The sequence below is a fragment of the Pteronotus mesoamericanus genome, unplaced genomic scaffold, assembly GCF_021234165.1.
Source record: "Pteronotus mesoamericanus isolate MK-2021 breed Mesoamerican mustached bat unplaced genomic scaffold, CSHL_Meso_final scaffold_167, whole genome shotgun sequence".
NCBI lineage: Eukaryota > Metazoa > Chordata > Mammalia > Chiroptera > Mormoopidae > Pteronotus > Pteronotus mesoamericanus.
Genome location: NW_026555308.1, coordinates 33,082,698 through 33,101,549, shown reverse-complemented (window position 1 = coordinate 33,101,549; position 18,852 = coordinate 33,082,698). Strand labels below are relative to the sequence as shown.

The 18,852-nt window shown below is 33.3% G+C and overlaps 1 protein-coding gene across 8 annotated transcripts in view; it reads left to right on the top strand.

Annotated features, from left to right (window-relative positions):
* DMXL1 (Dmx like 1) overlaps positions 1-18,852 on the top strand; it is a 152,681-nt gene that overhangs the window by 65,636 nt on the left and 68,193 nt on the right. For 5 of the 8 annotated variants that reach the window (XM_054589917.1, XM_054589919.1, XM_054589918.1 and 2 more), the window contains exons 20-29: positions 4,187-4,356; positions 4,843-4,940; positions 5,912-6,077; positions 7,066-7,327; positions 9,196-10,277; positions 10,742-10,933; positions 13,736-13,812; positions 16,160-16,287; positions 16,742-16,990; positions 17,338-17,451. In XM_054589917.1, the coding sequence (XP_054445892.1) occupies positions 4,187-4,356; positions 4,843-4,940; positions 5,912-6,077; positions 7,066-7,327; positions 9,196-10,277; positions 10,742-10,933; positions 13,736-13,812; positions 16,160-16,287; positions 16,742-16,990; positions 17,338-17,451 (2,538 nt within the window). The remainder of the gene's footprint in view (positions 1-4,186; positions 4,357-4,842; positions 4,941-5,911; positions 6,078-7,065; positions 7,328-9,195; positions 10,278-10,741; positions 10,934-13,735; positions 13,813-16,159; positions 16,288-16,741; positions 16,991-17,337; positions 17,452-18,852) is intronic. The other 3 variants (XM_054589921.1, XM_054589922.1, XM_054589923.1) reach the window with 1 other exon arrangement.

Below are 18,852 nucleotides of genomic sequence, written 5' to 3'. Positions count from 1 at the left end.
GAACTTAATGTAGGAAATTCTGATTGTTGAGTTTTCACAGTCTTTTTTTTAATGTCAAAGTTTATTATCTATACTGATGAGGGACTGATAAAAATATGAAGGACCAATACTCTTTTATGGACCGATAAATAGCCAAAAGATACAAACAATGAAAAAATACAAGGAGTAAAGAAACAGTAGGGTACATTCTCTGTCTCACTAATAATTAAGGAAACTGAATTTAAAGTAATAATAAAGTATCAGTTCACTCTACTATCAAAAGTAAAAGTGAGAAAAATCCAAAGTAAGCATAATAATGGGTAAACAGGTACTTGAACATTGATTAAATTAATGAAAATTAGGAAAACCTCTTTAAAAAGCAACATAGGAATATATTTATTAATGCTACTTTAGAAGAGAAAAAAAAGATTTTTTAATATCTGTAGTATGTATAGTGAAAAACTAGATATAAGTCAAATGCCCCAAATAGAGGGAATAATTCATTATGAAAACATTAATATAGTCATATGGTGGCATATAGAATTGCTAATAAAAATAGTGAATTTATGAGGAATGTGTATTAATGGAAGAGAAAAACAAAATAGTATGAAAACCTTTTTTAATTAATTTATTTATTTTTTCAAAAACATTTGTCTCTGCCTTCCCCCCACCACTTTCCCTTGCCCCCCCCCTCCCTCCCTCCCTCAACTCTTCCCCTTTGGTTTTGTCCATGAGTCCTTGCTATATGTTCCTTGACTTTCCCCTTCCCTTCCTTTTCCCCACCCCCCCTCCCTCCTTCCCTCTTGTCTCTGTTGGTTTCATTTCCTTTCAGTGTTGCTGGTCTTATTTTCCTTGCATCTTTGTTTGTTGGTTAGGTTCTGCTTATAGGTGAGATCATATGGTATTTGTCTTTCACCCCCTGGCTTATTTTGCTTAGCATAATGTTCTCTAGTTCCATCCATGCTGTCACGAAGTGTAGTAGTTTTTTTTTTTTTTTCTTTCTGCTGCATAGTATTCCATTGTGTAAATGTACCACTAATTTTTTATCCAATCATCTACTGATGGGCATTTAGGTTGCTTCCAAACTTGGCTCTTGTAAATTGTGCTGCTATGAACATTGGGGTGCATAGGTTCTTTTGAATTGGCGTTTGGGATTCTTAGGGTATAGTCCCAGCAGGGGAATCACTGAATCAAAAGGCAATTCCATTTTCTGCTTTCTAAGGAAATTCCACACTGCTTTCCACAATGGCTGCACCAGTCTGCATTCCCACCAACAGTGTACTAGCGTTCCCTTTTCTCCACAGCCTTGCCAGCACCTGTTGTTTGTTGATCTGTTTATGATGGCTATTCTGACCGGAGTGAGGTGGTACCTCATGGTGGTTTTGATCTGCATTTCTCTGATGGCTAGTGATGCTGAGCATCCTTTCAAATGTCTCTGGGCCTTCTGTATCTCTTCCTTGGAAAAGCGTCTGCCCAGGTCCTTTGCCCATTTTTTGATTGGATCGTTTGTCTTCTTGGAGTGGAGTTGAGTGAGTTCTTTATATATCTTGGAGATCAAACCTCTATCTGATGTACCATTAGCAAATATATTTTCCCATAGGGTTGGCTCCCTTTTCATTTTGCTGATGTTTTCTTTAGCTGGGCAGAAGCTTCTTATTTTGATGCGGACCCACTTGTTTATTATTTCCTTTATGTCCCTTGCTTTAGGAAACATATCGGTGAAAAAATTGGTGCATGGGATATCTGAGAGTTTCCTGCCAATGTTCTCCTCTAGGAGTTTTATGGTGTTGCGTCTTATATTTAAGTCTTTTGTCCATCTTGAGTTTATTTTTGTGTATGGTGTCAGCTGATGATCCAATTTCAATTTTTTGCATGTAGCCATCCAGCTCTCCCAACACCATTTGTTGAAGAGGCTATTATTGCTCCATTTTATGCTTCTGCCCCCTTTGTCAAATATTGGATGCCCATATAGACCTGGGCTTATTTCTGGGCTTTCTATTCTGTTCCACTGGTCTATGGGTCTGTTCTTGTGCCAGTACCAGATTGGTTTGAGTATGGTGGCTTTGTAGTAGAGTTTGATGTCCGATATTGTGATCCCTCCTACTGTGTTTTTCTTTCTCAAAATCACTGCATCTATTCAGGGTCGTTTATGGTTCCATATAAATTTTTGAAATGTCTGTTCTTTTTCTGTGAAATATGTCATTGGTATCTTAATAGAGATTGCGTTGAATCTATAAATTGCTTTGGGTAGTATGGACATTTTGATGATATTAATTCTTCCAATCCATGAGCACGGTATATGCTTCCATTTATTTGTGTCTTCCTTAATTTCTTTCTTCAATGTTGTATAGTTTTCTGCATATAGGTCTTTTACCTCTTTGGTTAAATTTATGCCTAGGTACTTTATTTTTCTTCTTGCTATAGCGAATGATATTTTTTTTTCTGATTTCTTCTTCTTCTGTTTCATTGCTGGTATACAAAAATGCCTTTGATTTCTGAATTTTGACTTTGTATCATGCTGTTTTGCCAAATTCACTTTTTAGGTTGAGTTTTTTGGTAGAGTGTACAGGGTTTTCTATGTACACTATCTTGTCATCTGCAACAATGATAGCTTTACTTCCTCCTTTCCTATTTGGATGCCTTTTATTTCTTTTTCTTGTCTGACCGCTGTGGCTAGGACTTCCAATACGATGTTGAAAAGAAGTGGTGAAAACGGACATCCTTGTCGTGTTCCTGATCTTAGTGGGAAAGCTTTCAGTTTTTGCCTGTTGAGTATGATGTTGGCTGTAGGTTTTTCATATATGGCCTTTATTATGTTGAGGAATGCCCCATTTATTCCCATTTTGCTGAGTGTTTTGATCATAAGTGGGTGCTGTACCTTATTGAATGCTTTTTCTGCATCTATTGAGATGATCATGTGGTTTTTGTCTTTTCTTTTATTTATGTGATGTATTACGTTTATTGACTTGCGTATATTGAACCATCCCTGCATCCCTGAGATGAATCCCACTTGATCGTGGTGGATGATCCTTTTAATGTATTGCTGGGTGTGGTTTGCCAATATTTTGTTGAGGATTTTAGCATCTATATTCATCAGCGAAATTGGCCTGTAGTTTTCTTTCAGTATGAAAACTTTTTGATACAAGTTTTTACAGTCTTAAGTTCTGTTCGCCAATCTATAATGTCTACTTGATGCTTTTTTAATTCCATGGAATTAAATCCACAATACAAATGTTGACCACAGGACAATGAGAATCAGCTTTGAAAAAAAATGATACGTACCAGTATAGAATAATATTGGGTTGGCCAAAAAGTCTGTTTAGTTTTTTTACATAAAATACACATTTTTAAAAATTTTCCCCAATAACTTTACTGATTTGGATGTTCTGAGTATGTGGGCTCTCTCCTGCTATTGGCTTTTAGTGGGTAGAGGCCAGGGGTGCTGCTGAATATCTTCCAATGCATAAGACAGCACCACAGCAAAGAATTATTTGGTCAAAATTTCAGTAGTACCAAGAAACTTTGCAAACCACTTTTGACACACATGATCGGTCACAGCACCCTCTCCATACACTGGACAAATTTTTTTTTTTTTTGCATTGCAGTTTCATTTTTACCTTTCTTGAAATAATAAAGCATAATACACTGAAAATGTTGCATATCTTCTTCCATCTTCAGTATTAAACTGGCTGCACAGAAATTCACCGATTTTGATCAGTTTTCTTTTAAATACACATTGATAAGACAGCTGTCACAATACAGTCTAACAAAATTGTTCTGAATGAAGTTAAAGAAAACTTAACACTACTAGAGCCATCATACAGAAAAAAATAAATGAAATTTTGGCTAACCCAATACTTGTGTTTCTTATTTTCTAAGAAAATGTCATGGGTAGTAGCTACAGAACAAAAATAATCAGCACAGAAGCATTTGCCATAAGCATTTTTTCCATCTTTTTAAGAACGTATATTTAAATTATAGGAAATATATGCTCATTGTAGAAAATCATGACATAATAGAACTGTTTAGAGAAGAAAAAAAAAAAAAAAACCCATGTTCCCTGTAGCCCTAACCACTTAATTATAACTTTTTGTGTTTCATATAAGGTTTGGACATTTTTATTGCAAATATGGAGCCCATATTTCTGACAGTCATTGTATAGTCATGTTTATATTTCTTATCAACATTTTATTTTACACTTCTACAGGTCTGTCTACCAGTCATTTTGCCTGGGCATTTCACTCAGTAGCACAAGAAGAACTGTTGAACATGCTGCCAACAATGCAGAAGGATAGTCCCACTTGGTCTGAGCTAAGAGCTATGGGTGTGGGATGGTGGGTCCGGAATACCCACATCTTACGCAAGTGTATAGAAAAGGTAAGTATTTTATATTGGTGTAAAAAATATGTTACATTTTGAATATTTCTTTAAATGTCATTCCATATTTCCTTTCCTTTTACCCTTTTCTTAATGTAGTAAAATGATTTAAATGTCTTTAATTTGAAAATATGTTAATATTTTAAAATGTTTATTCTAATTCTTATTGTTAGTTGATATATTTGCTTAGTAGCCTATGTCTGATTTTTACAAAATGATATGTATATACATGTTTAGAAAAAATAAAATAGTACAGAGAGCTTGTAATGAAAACTATAGTCCTGTTCTCACCTCTCTGTATCATTGGAGGCCACTACTAAAAATTACTTTTGTAATTGTTAAATATAAATATATTTGTGTTTATATACATATTTTTTAAATTCCTTGAACATTTAAATAGATAATATATGACAGTCTTGTATATGAGGGAAACTGTTTGTTTAAAATGATTTCTTTGAAATTTTGACTAATATTTTCTAATTATAGGTAGCCAAAGCAGCCTTTTATAGAAAGAATGATCCTTTAGATGCTGCCATTTTTTATCTTGCAATGAAAAAGAAAGCTGTGATTTGGGGCTTATATAGGTAGGTGAGAAAACTGCTTTAAAATGAAAAACTTTTCATAAGGAGTAAATATATTAAGTAAAGATTTGTTGTTGTGGATAGTGTGATTCATGTAGATTCTTAGTTATTTTTGTATTTAAGGAAAGATTTCATAGGAAAGAAGCCTAGGTGTTTTCCAGAGCAGAAGATCTTGGTAAGGTCATTTTAGTTTGTTTTTTGGTTTTATCAGTCCAGAAAAATATTACTTTGCTTATTTTAAAAGCTTTTTGTGATACTCCTATAGAACAAAGAACTAAACCAGAAATTTGCATTTTGAGTGGGAAAAATGAATTGGTGGAATCTGGAATAGGCATCTACCCTGTGTCCTGTGAGGGACTGTGGACTAGGCTATCCCATAAACTTCTTTCCTCCTGTGGGCCCAGACACCATAATTGAGCTTGGGTCACTTAGAATTTTTCTCTTTCATTTGTCCCTTGCAAGATCTGGCTAAATCTTTAATTTGTTTTGGATTTTGTTTCAGATGAATCTATAGGAACACCAGCCTTTGGGGGAAAATTATGTTACCAGTCAGTTTTGTAAGAGACTAGATATTTTAGTATTGTTTGGAATTAGGACAGATTCTTTAGATTTTGATCATCTAAATGTCATCGCTAGGTGGCCAGGGGAGTTCTGTGATTGATGAGGTTTAAATGAGAAGTAGCACAGAAGTTAATATAAATTATGTATTTCATGTGGATTTAAAAACAATTTCTCTTAGTGCTAATACAGTTTTCTTACTAGCTCGAAAGAGTTTTTTCAGCAATCTCTGAAATATATATGAAAAACTAAATGTTTATCATAAATGTTCTTTGCTCAGAATATGTTGTTATAGTAACTTTTGAACTGTGAAATGTTTCTTTTGAGTCTTAACATTTAAGTGGCTAACTTTATAAAATCAGTTCTGATGTAGAAACATTGTGTTCCAAAATTTTTTAACTTTTTTTTCCCTATAGATCCCAAAAAGACACCAAGATGACACAGTTTTTTGGACACAATTTTGAAGATGAGAGGTGGCGTAAAGCAGCTTTAAAGAACGCTTTTTCTTTGTTAGGCAAACAGAGATTTGAACATTCTGCAGCATTTTTTCTTTTAGCTGGTTGCCTCAGAGATGCAATTGAGGTAATGAAATCTTTTTAAAAATAACATTTTCATCCTTAAGCTCTTTATCTATGGCTTAAGTTTTTTTTTGTTTTGTTTTTATTTCAGCTTAAATCTAGTGGAAATAACACAAGGCTGAATACCTAAAGTAATTGATAATATATAATAATGACTTTTAAAATTTTGTTGGTAGAGATAAGTAGTAGATCTGACTCTTAAGAGTGTTCATGAAAAGGTTAAAAAAAAGTTTGTCCTATCAATTTAAACATATATGAACCTATATATATTTTGTTGTCTCTTAGTTGAAGAACCGTAGCAAATTTTTAACTGATTATTTCTCAGTAAACCTTAAAAAAAATCATGAACATTTAAGATACAACATTTCTATCCTAATTGCCCTTTTGCTCAGAGTTTCATACAACTTTTTTAAATTTGGAAACACTATAGTCTACTGAGGGGGATGGGGAAGAGTAAAAGTTCAAGAATAAAATAAAATATATCACTTAAACTGATGCTATTAAGAATTATTCAATATTCCCTCATTAGGCCAATTCCATTTTTTTTTAATTATTTCATTATTTATTAGGAAGAAAGGGGAAGTTGGGGGAGAGAGAGGGAGGGAAGAAGAGAGAGAGAGAGAGAGAGTTGTTGCTCTTACTCATTCATTCATTGGTTGATTCTTGTATGTGCCCTGACAAGGGACCAAACCCTCAATATTGCATTGGGACCACACTCCAGCCAACTGAGTTACCCAACCAGGGCCTAGGCCAGTTCTTTTTGCAAACATATTTAGTACTAGCAGATAGATTTGTAAGTTATTAAAATAAATGCTGTCAAATCGACTTGCCAAAACAAACAGTATGTTCTTTCTTAACATCCTTGATCACTAATTTCAAATATTAATAAAGCCTTGTGTTCATCTAGTTATTAGTAAGTCAGTTGAGTTTCTCTTAAATAAAAGATACTCCTGCTTATTTATAAAGAGTATTTCTTTTTCTTTTTTTGGAAGGTATGTCTTGAGAAACTGAATGACATTCAGTTGGCCCTTGTAATAGCAAGACTCTATGAGTCTGAATTTGATAAATCTGCAACATATAAGTCTGTTTTACGTAAAAGAGTTTTGGGAATTGTTTCTGCTGTTAATGAACTCAATTCATTGAACATCAATATGCATTATGATCCTTTTCTTCGGAGTATGGCATATTGGATTTTGGAAGATTATAGTAGTGCTCTGGAAACATTAATAAAGCAACCTATCAGAGAGGACGATGGTAAGCTGCGCTTTTAAGATATTAATGATTAAGAGTTTTATTAGTATCTACTGGATACAGAATATGCTTGTAGGGTACTAAGGGTAATCCAAAGCAAATTGAAGACAATCTGAGACCTTATGTTTTAATTGGGGACAAAGAGTTATGCATATCTCTTTTTGGTTGTTTATGTGGTGTTTTTTGTTTTATTTCAGAATAATAAATCCTTTGAAAATAAGGACTTTAGGTTTTTTTGTTTTTATGAAATCAATGTATTCAACATCAATATATAAACATTTAAATACAAATATTTTAGAGAAAGTACTGCTATAAAGTGAGTTTATCTTAGGTGGAAGTTAGCATATTAATAAATTTTATAATTTTCATAGTAAAAATGTATTTAATGTAAAGCAAATTGACATACATGGCATTATTAAAAATCTTAGGCTAGGGATAACTGTAATAGAATGACGACAAAAAAGAAAAAGAAAAGTGATATATTTTTACCAAAAAAATCTTAAGCTAACTAAATTCTTAACTGTCTTGTTCATGAGATGAGTGAGATAAAGAATTTGTTTAATGTTCCCTTTGAGTCTACTTCTGCCTTTTGTTTTAGAAATCCTTTCTGCAAAGCTTTTCTAGAGATTAGTATAAAATGGAATTAAAAATGATGGGAAATGTTTTTCAAATATTTTTCCATAGGTAGAATCAAATTGTGTATGATAGCTGGTAGAGCAGGGGTCATATCATTTCAAGTACTCACTGGGAAAGGCTCTAGTTCATAGCTTTTTGTATAGCATCATTTAATTAGGAAGTATCATATGTCCTAGTATGAGAAAACCATTACTCAGTTCTTCTAGCCTCCTAGACATCTGATGTGTAGACTTCTAAACTGGCCTCTATATAATGAAGGGGAAGAATAAAAGGCCTTTTCCACTCACTCATTTTATACCTAAACATATTTATGTCAAAAATGTATTTTGACTCGGGGTTAATACATGATCACATACTTTTAGAACCAATTAAACCTTTATTCTAGAAGAAAAATATAAAGGATATTAGTAGTTTGGACCAGTATGATAGGAGTAGGGGCAGAGAGAAGTGGTTGTGTTACAGTTGACTAGATAGGACAGGATTGGATATGGAATGTAAAGGGGATAAGAATCAAGGATAATTCCTGGGTTTTTAGCTTGAGCAATGGATAAATGATATGGGGAAGACTGGGATTAGATTTGGAGGAGTGTTGCTTTAGATAGAGATTTCTCTGATAAGGTCACCTTTGAGCAGAAACCTAATTGAAATGAGCAAGTAGTCAATGTAAATGTCTGGAAAGAGTGGTTTAGGCCAAAGGCTCACTAAATTAAAAGGCCCTGAAGGTAGAGTATGTACATGTAAATGGAAATGTAATGTACGTCTGTGGATATAGTAGTCTAGATTTACAGGGTGAAATTGGGACAAGTGATAGAGATATGCAAGTTATTAGCACATAGATGATATTTAAAGTCATGAAATGATATGAGTTCACACAATGAATGTCAATAGAAAAGAAGGCAAGCATTGAACTCTAGGATACTCTATATTCAAAGGCAGAGAAGATGAGGAAGATCTAGAAAAGCAGACTGGGAAGGAGTGAGTGTCCAGAAAAGTAGGAGAAAAAGACTAAGTGTGTAAGTGGATGTTTTAAATTCTTAGATTCTTACCTGAAAATATGTGAAATCAGCATAACCTTTGTTTTCCTACTGTGTTAAAACGCTTTGATTACAAATGTGTTCTTATCTGTTCAGTGCTATGTATTAGTGTGGTCTGTTAATAAAAGTTTTTCAAGAGACTGACCAAATAGATAACTCTTGAAGAATTTTTTTTGGCTCATAAAATGAATTTACTTTCAGATCAAGTCATGATGTCAGCCTGTAATCCTGCAGTTTTTAATTTCTACAATTATCTAAGAACACATCCTCTTTTGTTGAGACGTCATTTTGGATCATCTGATGCATTCTCCACACATGTGAGTTTAACAGGAAGAAGTGGACTGGCAGGAACAATTAATTTAAGTGAAAGAAGGTTATTTTTTACTACTGCCACTGCTCATTTAAAAGCTGGCTGCCCCATGTTGGCTTTGGAAGTATTATCAAAGATGCCAAAAGTTACCAAGAAAACAAAACCTTTTTGTAGAACATCTAGTTTTCTGGACACTAGTAAAGACTGTTCCCCTACTTCTCCATTCAAATTGGATGCAAGGGAAGATAAGTCTTCTGCTATTGATTGGTCACAGTCACTCATGAATGGTTTTGCATCTTCTTCAGAGGGTTCTTCAGAGAAGCAATCAAACTCCACTCTTTCTTTTGACTGGAGCCAACCAAGTGTTGTATTTCAAGATGACTCTTTAGAATTAAAATGGGACAGTGATAATGATGAAGAAAATGAGGCTGTCCCTATTTCAATGAAAGAACTAAAACCTTTAAATAAAAAAATAGATGAAACAAGTTCTAATTACACAGACTCCCTTTGTACACTAGATGAAAATGACATTTTAAGTCCATCAGAAGATATAATTTCAGTTCAATTAAAATTTAGAGCATGTTTAAAGATTCTCACAGGAGAACTTCGTACTTTATCTACTGGCTATGAAATAGATGGTGGAAAATTGCGTTACCAGCTGTACCACTGGCTTGAAAAAGAGGTGATAGCTCTTCAGAAAATTTGTGACTATTGTTCAGATGCTGAAGAATTACAATCTGCATTTGATGCAAATGGAGATGAATTGGGAATAAATGAAGATGGTGAAGATTTGCTCCACCAAACAAAAGTAAAACAACTGAGGGAAAATTTTCAGGAAAAAAGACAATGGCTTTTGAAATATCAGTCACTCTTGAGAATGTTTCTTAGTTACTGCATACTTCATGGATCCCATGGTGGGGGTCTTGCATCTGTGAGAATGGAATTGATTTTGCTTTTACAAGAATCTCAGCAGGTATGTAACTTACCAGATAGCCAGTCAAAATAGTACATGTATGAAAAAGTTTTGGGTAATTGTTTTTAAATATTAAAAATGTTGATTTTCTTCATTATGGTATCTTTAAGGAATCTTCCTTTCTGTGTGGTACTTCATATTGTGAATTTGTAGAGTGTGCATGTATTGCACTTTAAGGACAGTTTTATATTAGACTCTATGATATATTGAATTCATACTTCACATTCTTGTATGAATGCCTTATGAGGTGATAAACTTCTTACGATAAGAGGGTATTGTTCCATCATTTTTTCAATATAATTGCTGGAATATTGACCTCCTGAAGTCTCCTCTGACTGTAAAAAGTTTGTTAGGCTTTTAATTTTTAGTTGCTTAGAAGTTTTTCAAAGAAACCCCTAAGTTACATAAGTAATGGGTTATAACTATAAATTGGTGGGTAACCTTTTTTTCCCTTTGTTTTTAAGGAAACATCAGAACCAATATTTCCTAGCCCTCTTTCAGAGCAAACCTCGGTACCTCTCCTCTTTGCTTGTACAGCCAGTGCCAAAACAGTAGTTGCCAATCCATTATTGCACCTTAGTAATCTAACACATGATATTCTACATGCCATAGTAAACTTCGATTCACCACCCCATCCTGATATCCAAAGCAATAAAGTAAGTATGCTTGGTTTCAGTCTTTTAATTTATCTGTATACTACAATAAAACTAAAAGATAAATGTTGTAGTTCTTAAAAACATTTTAAACATCTGATTATACATAGTGATTGTTAACATTTCCAAGTTTATATTTATTTGATCAAAGAAAACTCCTCATTTTAGGCCAGGGTCACCTTGTATTACTTATACCCAATAAGGTACTTCAATTTTTAATCAAATGCTAATAATTAAGTCTTGTTTAGCAATTTTATTGAGTAGTTAGTGTATATGCAGATACATGAGTAATTTCTTTAGTAGTACAGCTAGCCAAAAAGCTGACTGCTTTTTAGAGAGAGAGACTTAATATTTTGGTGTAAAGTTAGTAATATGAATGTAAAGCTTTTCTTTGTTAATATTAAAAATTACATATTTTCAGGATAATGTGAAGTGTTTGACCCCAGTCACTCCCCTGAGCTAGGCAGTGATTCATGATTCTGGCTACAGCAGACTCACCTGTAGTACTTGTTGATGTTTGGATTGTTTAATTCATTCCAAACTTACTGAATCAGTCTGTAAGAGTGAGTCTCAAGAATGTGTATTTTTTAAGAATCTCCTCAAGTGACTCTGATGTAAAAGTAATCTAGTTATCTGAATCAGCTATATTACCATGCATCACCACTCCACTTTGTCTGTCATTAACATCACATTTCATATTCCATCTTTATCTTGCAAACATAATGAAATCCTTTCAAGTATGACCAATTTTGACTATTTTTGTATCTGTCTTTTTTTTCCAACTCATAATCTGTCATTTGTTTCTCTCCCACCTCACAGGCTGTGACATCATACCAGTTCATATTTCTGTTTTGCCCAATGGTGGCCTCTTGTACAGTTTTATCCTCTTGTGTAACCTTCACCCTTGTAATTTAATTTTACCACTTGTTTTTCTGCTCTATAGTATAAATGTCCACATTGCATATTTTACACATAGGAATTTATTTCCTCAGATTGATCTCATTTTGGCCAAACTCTATTCCATATTGAACTTTAATAATAAGCATACCCTGGTGTATCAGTTAGCTTTTGATGCTTAAGAACCACCCTGCAATATTAGCAGCCTAAAATGCCATCATTTATTTTGCTCATGATTCTGTGGGTTGGCTCATCAGTTCTTCTGGTTTGGACCAGCTGGGCTGATGTCTGGATACTTTCACTTGTCTTTGTTCAGCTGAAAGGTTGACTGGATTCTGGATGATCTAAGATGACCTTGCTTATGTTTCTGATGGTTGGCAGACTATTTGCAGGGCTGACAGAGAATCTGGGTTATATGTGTCTCATCCTCCAACAGGCAAGCCTAGAGCATAGTCGGGGTTCTCTAGAGAAACAGAACCAATAAGGGGTATGTGTGTGTTTAAAGAGCTTTATTATAAACAATTGGCTTACATAATTATGGAGGCTGAGAAGTCCCAAGATCTGCAGTTAGCAAGCTGGATACCCAGGAGAGTTGGTCATGCAGTTCCAGTCCAAGTCTGAAGTCCTGGGAACAAGGACAGCTGGTAGTATAAATTCCAGTTGAAAGCTAGCAGGCTTGGGACCCAAGAAGAGTTCTACTACAAAAACAGGAACGACCCATGTCCCAGCTCACCGCAGCCAGGCAGAGGTTTCCTTCATACACAATCTTTTTGTTCTATTCAGGTCTTCAATTGATTGGATGAGGCCTACTCACATCTATTAGTGTTCCAATTCAATGATAATCTCATCCAAAATCACCCTAACAGATGTACCCAGAATAGTGTTTGACCAAATCTCTGGCACCTCAAGGGCTGGTCAAGCTGACACATGAAATTAACAATCACATCTAAGTTATTTCATATCATGGTTGCAGGAGTTTAAAAAACAGCAAGAGTAGGATTTGTAGGGCCTTTTGAGGACCAGGTTCAGAATTTACAGATGACTTACGTTGTATCCTCTTGGTCAAAGCAAGCTATTCCAAGGCCAGCCTGAACTTAATCAGTAAGTGGGGAGATGACTTTATTGGAGAAGCTGGAAAATAATCTGATCATTTTCGCAATCTTCCATACATGGTCTTTGATGTTTTTACATTTTACATGATGATATTCTTGATTTTAATTCATACTACATGTCTTACTAATAAAGTAGAAATAATAATGAAACTTTAATCTATCATTCCTTGTTTTTATCAACATAAAAGACTGTCATACTTCATGATTAGATCAAGAACCTAGTTTTTAATAGTCTAGTCTACTTTCTTACCTAGGTTTTTACACTTCTTCATCCTCAGATCTACTTCTGTTATTTAGAACCTCTTCCCAATACAAATATTTGCCTTTAATTGCTGTCTTTCGTACCTCCTTTCTCTAAAATTTTATTCTTTTTAAATTGTTTGTTTTCTGTAGTAACTAGAGTATGTGATAGCATATTCTTCAAAGACCTGTCCATAGGTGAATTGTCTTTTATCAGGTTGTGCTTTTTCGTATTTTGGTTGGGGAAGAAGCAGGTTGAACTTTTAAGAGTTTGCTTTTAATACATGGTTCAGGCACTTACAGAATAGCTATAATGTTTTCCCATTTGCTTCTGAAATAGAAGTTAGGTAGCAGGTATGTGTTTTATAATTTCTGCCAAAGGCCTCAGTACTTTTTGTCTGTAGTAAGACCTCAGAAGGTAGAAAGGCGTATTAAGGAAAAAGAGGAATTAGTTTAGAAGGGTAAAATTGTTTTTTCATCTTTTTTAAAATGCTGATATTAGGTCTTGAAAAAAAGTTACATTACATACTTAAAGTTAATTTTGTTTTTTTTTCAGGTATATGTAATGCATACTTTAGCAGCCTCCCTTTCTGCTTGTATATATCAGTGCCTTTGTGGTAGTCATAACTACAGGTAAATATCTTTGTGAAATTTAAGAATGCTTGCAGTAAACTGATAAGGGTTCAGGATATTTATGCTCTTGCTTTGGAAAAACTGTATAGAGCAGTACACTTTAAATAATGCAAAAAGCATATGGCTGCAGTGTTGAGTACTTTTATTCATCTTTGAAATTTTAACATATCTTTATGGCAAACGAATCTCAAGTAAACTCTTGTCAATATAACTTATTTAGCAGCCTTTTATTGATCAGTGCCTAATGACCTGATAAGTTTTCCTTCCTTAAGTTAGAAACAAACATGAACTGATAAATGAACTGATAAGATGGCATAGAACTTAAATGATAAGTAGTATAATATGATGAAAAAGGCTTAGGGAGGACAGAGGAGGTTTTGAATCACTTGGCCCTGAAAAAAATTTTACAGAGAAGTTGATTTTTCTTTCTTAATGTTTCAGTGTAATTCATCTAGGCTTTTAAAAATATTGTTTAACACTCTGGGGTCTTTCTATGTCTTTCTTTAGTTCTTTGAAATTCTCTGACTTGACTTCTTTAAATATTTCGTCTTATTTCTTCTGTTTCCTTTCCTATTAGATATTAGAACTTGTGGGCCCCTCTTATTTTTGTTTTAGCTTTCCTCTCATATGGTCCTTATCTTTCTTTTTGCTTCATTTCAGGAGAAATCCTTACTTCATTTTCCAGACACCAAATCGTTCTTCAGCGATTTCTTATCTTTTATTAAGCCTAAGTTTGTTTCAGAAATTCTATTTTTCATTTTTAAGATCTCTGTTGATTGTAATATAACATATAATTTTTATAAACATATAAAAATTTTTATATAACTTATTGTCTTTCTTGTTTTTGTTTTTTTTCTTAAAAAAAAAAACAACCTATCTGAATAGAAAGCACTTAGTGTTCTGCTCATTCTGCTTCCTCAGGTGCAGGTCTTTCACTGAATTTGTTGTCTCTTACATGATGTCAGCCTTTCTTGATGTTGATTTTTTATTGTCTGTCTATCTTATGTGTTGGAATTTTCGCATGGGTAGCCTAAGGTTACTATTCTGGTTATATATTCCTAAGTTTGATTTTTTTGACCCTGGTTCTTCAGGAGTTCATTTTCTTGTTATTGAGTATGACTTTACTTTCATCAACATATTATTATCTCTTTTATCATATCCATTTACTATAATGGGATTTTTTTGTTGTTACTCTGCCATCTTGAAACTGGAAAGTAAAGCAAGATAAACTATTTACAAATACATGAAAATGCTATCACTAATAAACTGGTCAATGAGAACAGGCCTAAACCATTAAATGTGCTATATTTAAACACTATATCCCTTTACTTAACATATGAGATAGAAATTTCTGACAGGTTAAAAATATGCACCATTTTCTGTTGTATTTCATAGTTTATGTCAAGCTGAAAGTTATTTGTTCATTTATCTGTTTAGTTTTAGATTAAAGTGCCATTTACTTGGAGAAGCACCCTGAATTCCCAAATTATGTGAAATGCTCCTGTCTTTTGCTTTCATGGCACTGTATGTATAGGTTTTGCCTTTAAAAACCATCTTAAAAAATTATTTGTGTCTGATTTCCCCACCAGGCTGTAAATTTCATGAGCAACACAAACCATGTTTTTTATTATTTGCCTGGAACCTGGTGCATATACTTCACGCAGCCTACCCTGATGTAGGTAGTCTAGCCATTAAATATCAAATTAAAATTAAAATGATTTTGTTTTCAACCAGATAACCTTGTTTTAAAGAGTGATATATAAGCTTGCTACTTGTGACCAATAGTAATTCAGTTTTCTCATTTGTACATATTCTGTGTCTTTAAGTAAATGTACTTAAAACCTATTACATGTGTTTTTAGAAAATTTGTATATTTATAATTAAAGGACACTTTGTTTTAATATAGCATTAGATTATGGAGTATAATGTAGATGTAATAGCAGTATAACTAACAAACAAAAATTTTTATTTAAGGTACTCTAGAAGTTAAATCTAAAACATGGAATATTATGCTGTGGCTGGTGTGGCTCAGTGAACTGAGCACTGGTCTATGAACCAAAAGGTAGCCAGTTCAATTCTCAGTCAGAGCACACACCTGGGTTGCAGGCCAGGTCCCCATTTGGTGGCATGTGAGAGGCAACCAATTGATGTATTTGTTGCACATCAATGTTTCTCTCCCTCTCTTTTTCCCTCCCTTCCCCTCTCTGTAAAAATAAAATCTTAAAAATAATAAAACATAGAATATTTGAAATCTGTTTTGGATTATTGCATATTATTATTGTTTTATTATATTGTTGTTATATAGGTCATTGTAGTTTATTATTATTTAAATTTTTTCTTCTCTTAGTTCGTTCCAAACGAATCAGTTTACTGGAATGGTGTATCAGACAGTACTGCTTCCCCATCGACATTCTTTGAAAACAGGAAGCTTAGATGAAGCAATAACTCCCAATACATCACCAGCTCAGTGGCCAGGTATAAATAATTTGTATTTGTATGAGTTTTTCTTAGCTTGAATTTAATCACATAAGGAAAAAGTAGGTTTGTTTGGGTTTTGCTGTATGGTAATCATGTTAAATACTGTTAGGATTGATACCAGTTCAATATTCCCCACTCCTTACAAATTATGCAGCTACTTAACTTTAGTATTTCCCTCATAATTATATTAAAATAACTCAAATGTTCTGTTATATCACTTTTTTATATCTGTCAGATTTGAATTAGATTACAGATTTTCAGTGTCTCTGAATTGAACAAATAGCTCAGAATTCATGCCTTAACTATAATAGCCTCTTCTAGTCTGTGAATCTAGAGAAGAAAATATTTTAATCCTGATGCAATAAAGTTTTTTTAAAAACTAGATAATGTAGTTAATTTCTTACTTGTTATGTTTATTGTTAATGGTATTTATGCTTGTTGTTTCTTCTAGGAATAACGTCTCTAATCCGACTTTTGAATTCTTCTGGTGAGGAAGCCCAGTCAGGGCTTACAATTTTGCTCTGTGAGATTCTCACAGCAGTGTATCTCAGTCTCTTCATCCATGGCTTGGCAACACATTCAAGTAATGAACTATTTCGGATTGTGGCACATCCTCTAAATGAAAAAATGTGGTCTGCTGTGTTTGGTGGAGGTGCACATGTTTCCAGCAAAGGACAGATACACTCAAAATCATTATCTGGTTAGTTTTTAATCTGTTTTATCTTTTTTTTTAAAAAAAAAAAGACAGGCTTCATTTATTCATCTAAATGGTAACTTTGGCAAATGTAATTATATTTTAATTTATTCTCAGGAAGATCTTGATACAGACCATTTTCTTAAATCCTGAACAAATAGTTTTATGGTGAAAATGCAGTATAAAGTTTCTGGTGCAATGTCAAACTTTAAGATACTCACGTACCGGTAATTAGAACTATCATTTGTAGTTTCCTTTATCTTTCACTATTGAAATTTTTATTTGTTGATATATACTGTAACATTGGTTTTTGTTCTATCCCAAATACAGATTCTCTTTTCTTTCTTTGGCAGGAAGGCACTTTGCTATGCCTACCCCCCACCAAGTAGTGGTATTCTCCATGGAATGTGTGAGCTTTTCCAAAGCTCTTTCAACCTTCAGTTCTTATAGCCCTCCCAGTCTTGCAGGCAAGATATTAGCTTTAGAAATAGGCTTTTACAGCTTAGCTTGCTTTATGTTATTTTGGAGGGGTTGGGGTATAGTGGGCCAGTTTTGTTTTGTTTGGCACTTGTTAGAGAAAATTGATAATTTATTTTAAGCAAGCCATAGTTTTGATTTAAAACAATGATTAGCATTTTAGAAAATCATCACCGCATTTTTATTCTTCTTTTAAATTCTTTATTCAGATGTTTACTGTTCCTCAGATTTTAATATATTATTAATGTGTTGAAATAAAGAAATGTCAGTATTAATCAGGGCAAATCAAACTATGGCTTGAAATGACTGGAAAAAAACATTTCAAATGAGGCTGCTTCATGTTTTGCGCATTATGATTCTGGCCATTTGGGGTTTTGGATTTCTAAGTGTTCATGATACCATGAAAAGTAAATATTTTAAACAATTTTTTCCCTTTTCCTAAACACCCTAATACTGAAATTATATGTGTTTATTTAAAGATTAAAACACCAAGTCTTCTTGACTCAAAAAGAATCTTTATGATGCTTTCTGCCTTTCTTTTAAGCTTTCTTTTTATAATTTATTAGCTTATATGTGATAATCTTGCTTTTAAAATTATTAAAACATTTTAATTTCCATAACATCTCTTTTCTAATTTTTAAGAGTAATTTTCTATGCTTTATTTTTTTATTTGGATAAAAAAGGAAATGACTAACTTCGAAGTCTAGCAGAATAAAATTTATAGCTCTATTGAGATTAGTATTAAATAAATAATTGGTAAACTAATTTTAGCCCTGTTTTTAGTGTGTTCTAAGAGAAAAACATTTGTTAAGACTGATCTTATTAATGTGAAATGTTAGAAAGGGATAAATTCTTATTATGGAATATTCACAGACCTGTAAAAATTAAAAATACATTCTTAATGGCTATTTAGTAGGTCTCAGTTTCAGCCATTTTTGCTGAGCACAGATTAATATAAAGAACCTGACTTGAAGTCCAGGTTGTTCTTTGTTTAACCACTCAGATTTAGTTGTTTCTAGACAGAAATACCATTACATAAATTATCTTTCAAGTATGCCCCATTATAAGTACTATCATAATAGTTATCCCACCACTTGCTGAATCTTAAATAAAGTGACCAAAAAATTATCTGCACCTATGTGTTTTAACCGTTGGAGTGGAACAAGGTAGCCAAATAATACAGAATATTTAAAACATGGTTCATTCACTTAGTGGTTGAGCTGGCTGTAGGGATATCTAAGTTATGTGATGCTCATCTGTTTTTAAGAACCCAGAAACTATTCTGAATACAGACAATAACTAAGGGACATTTACAGAAGACATGAATTATGTGATTCATTGGTTTGCTAACCAGAAAATGGCATTTCACTCACTAAATGGTGAAGCCAAAG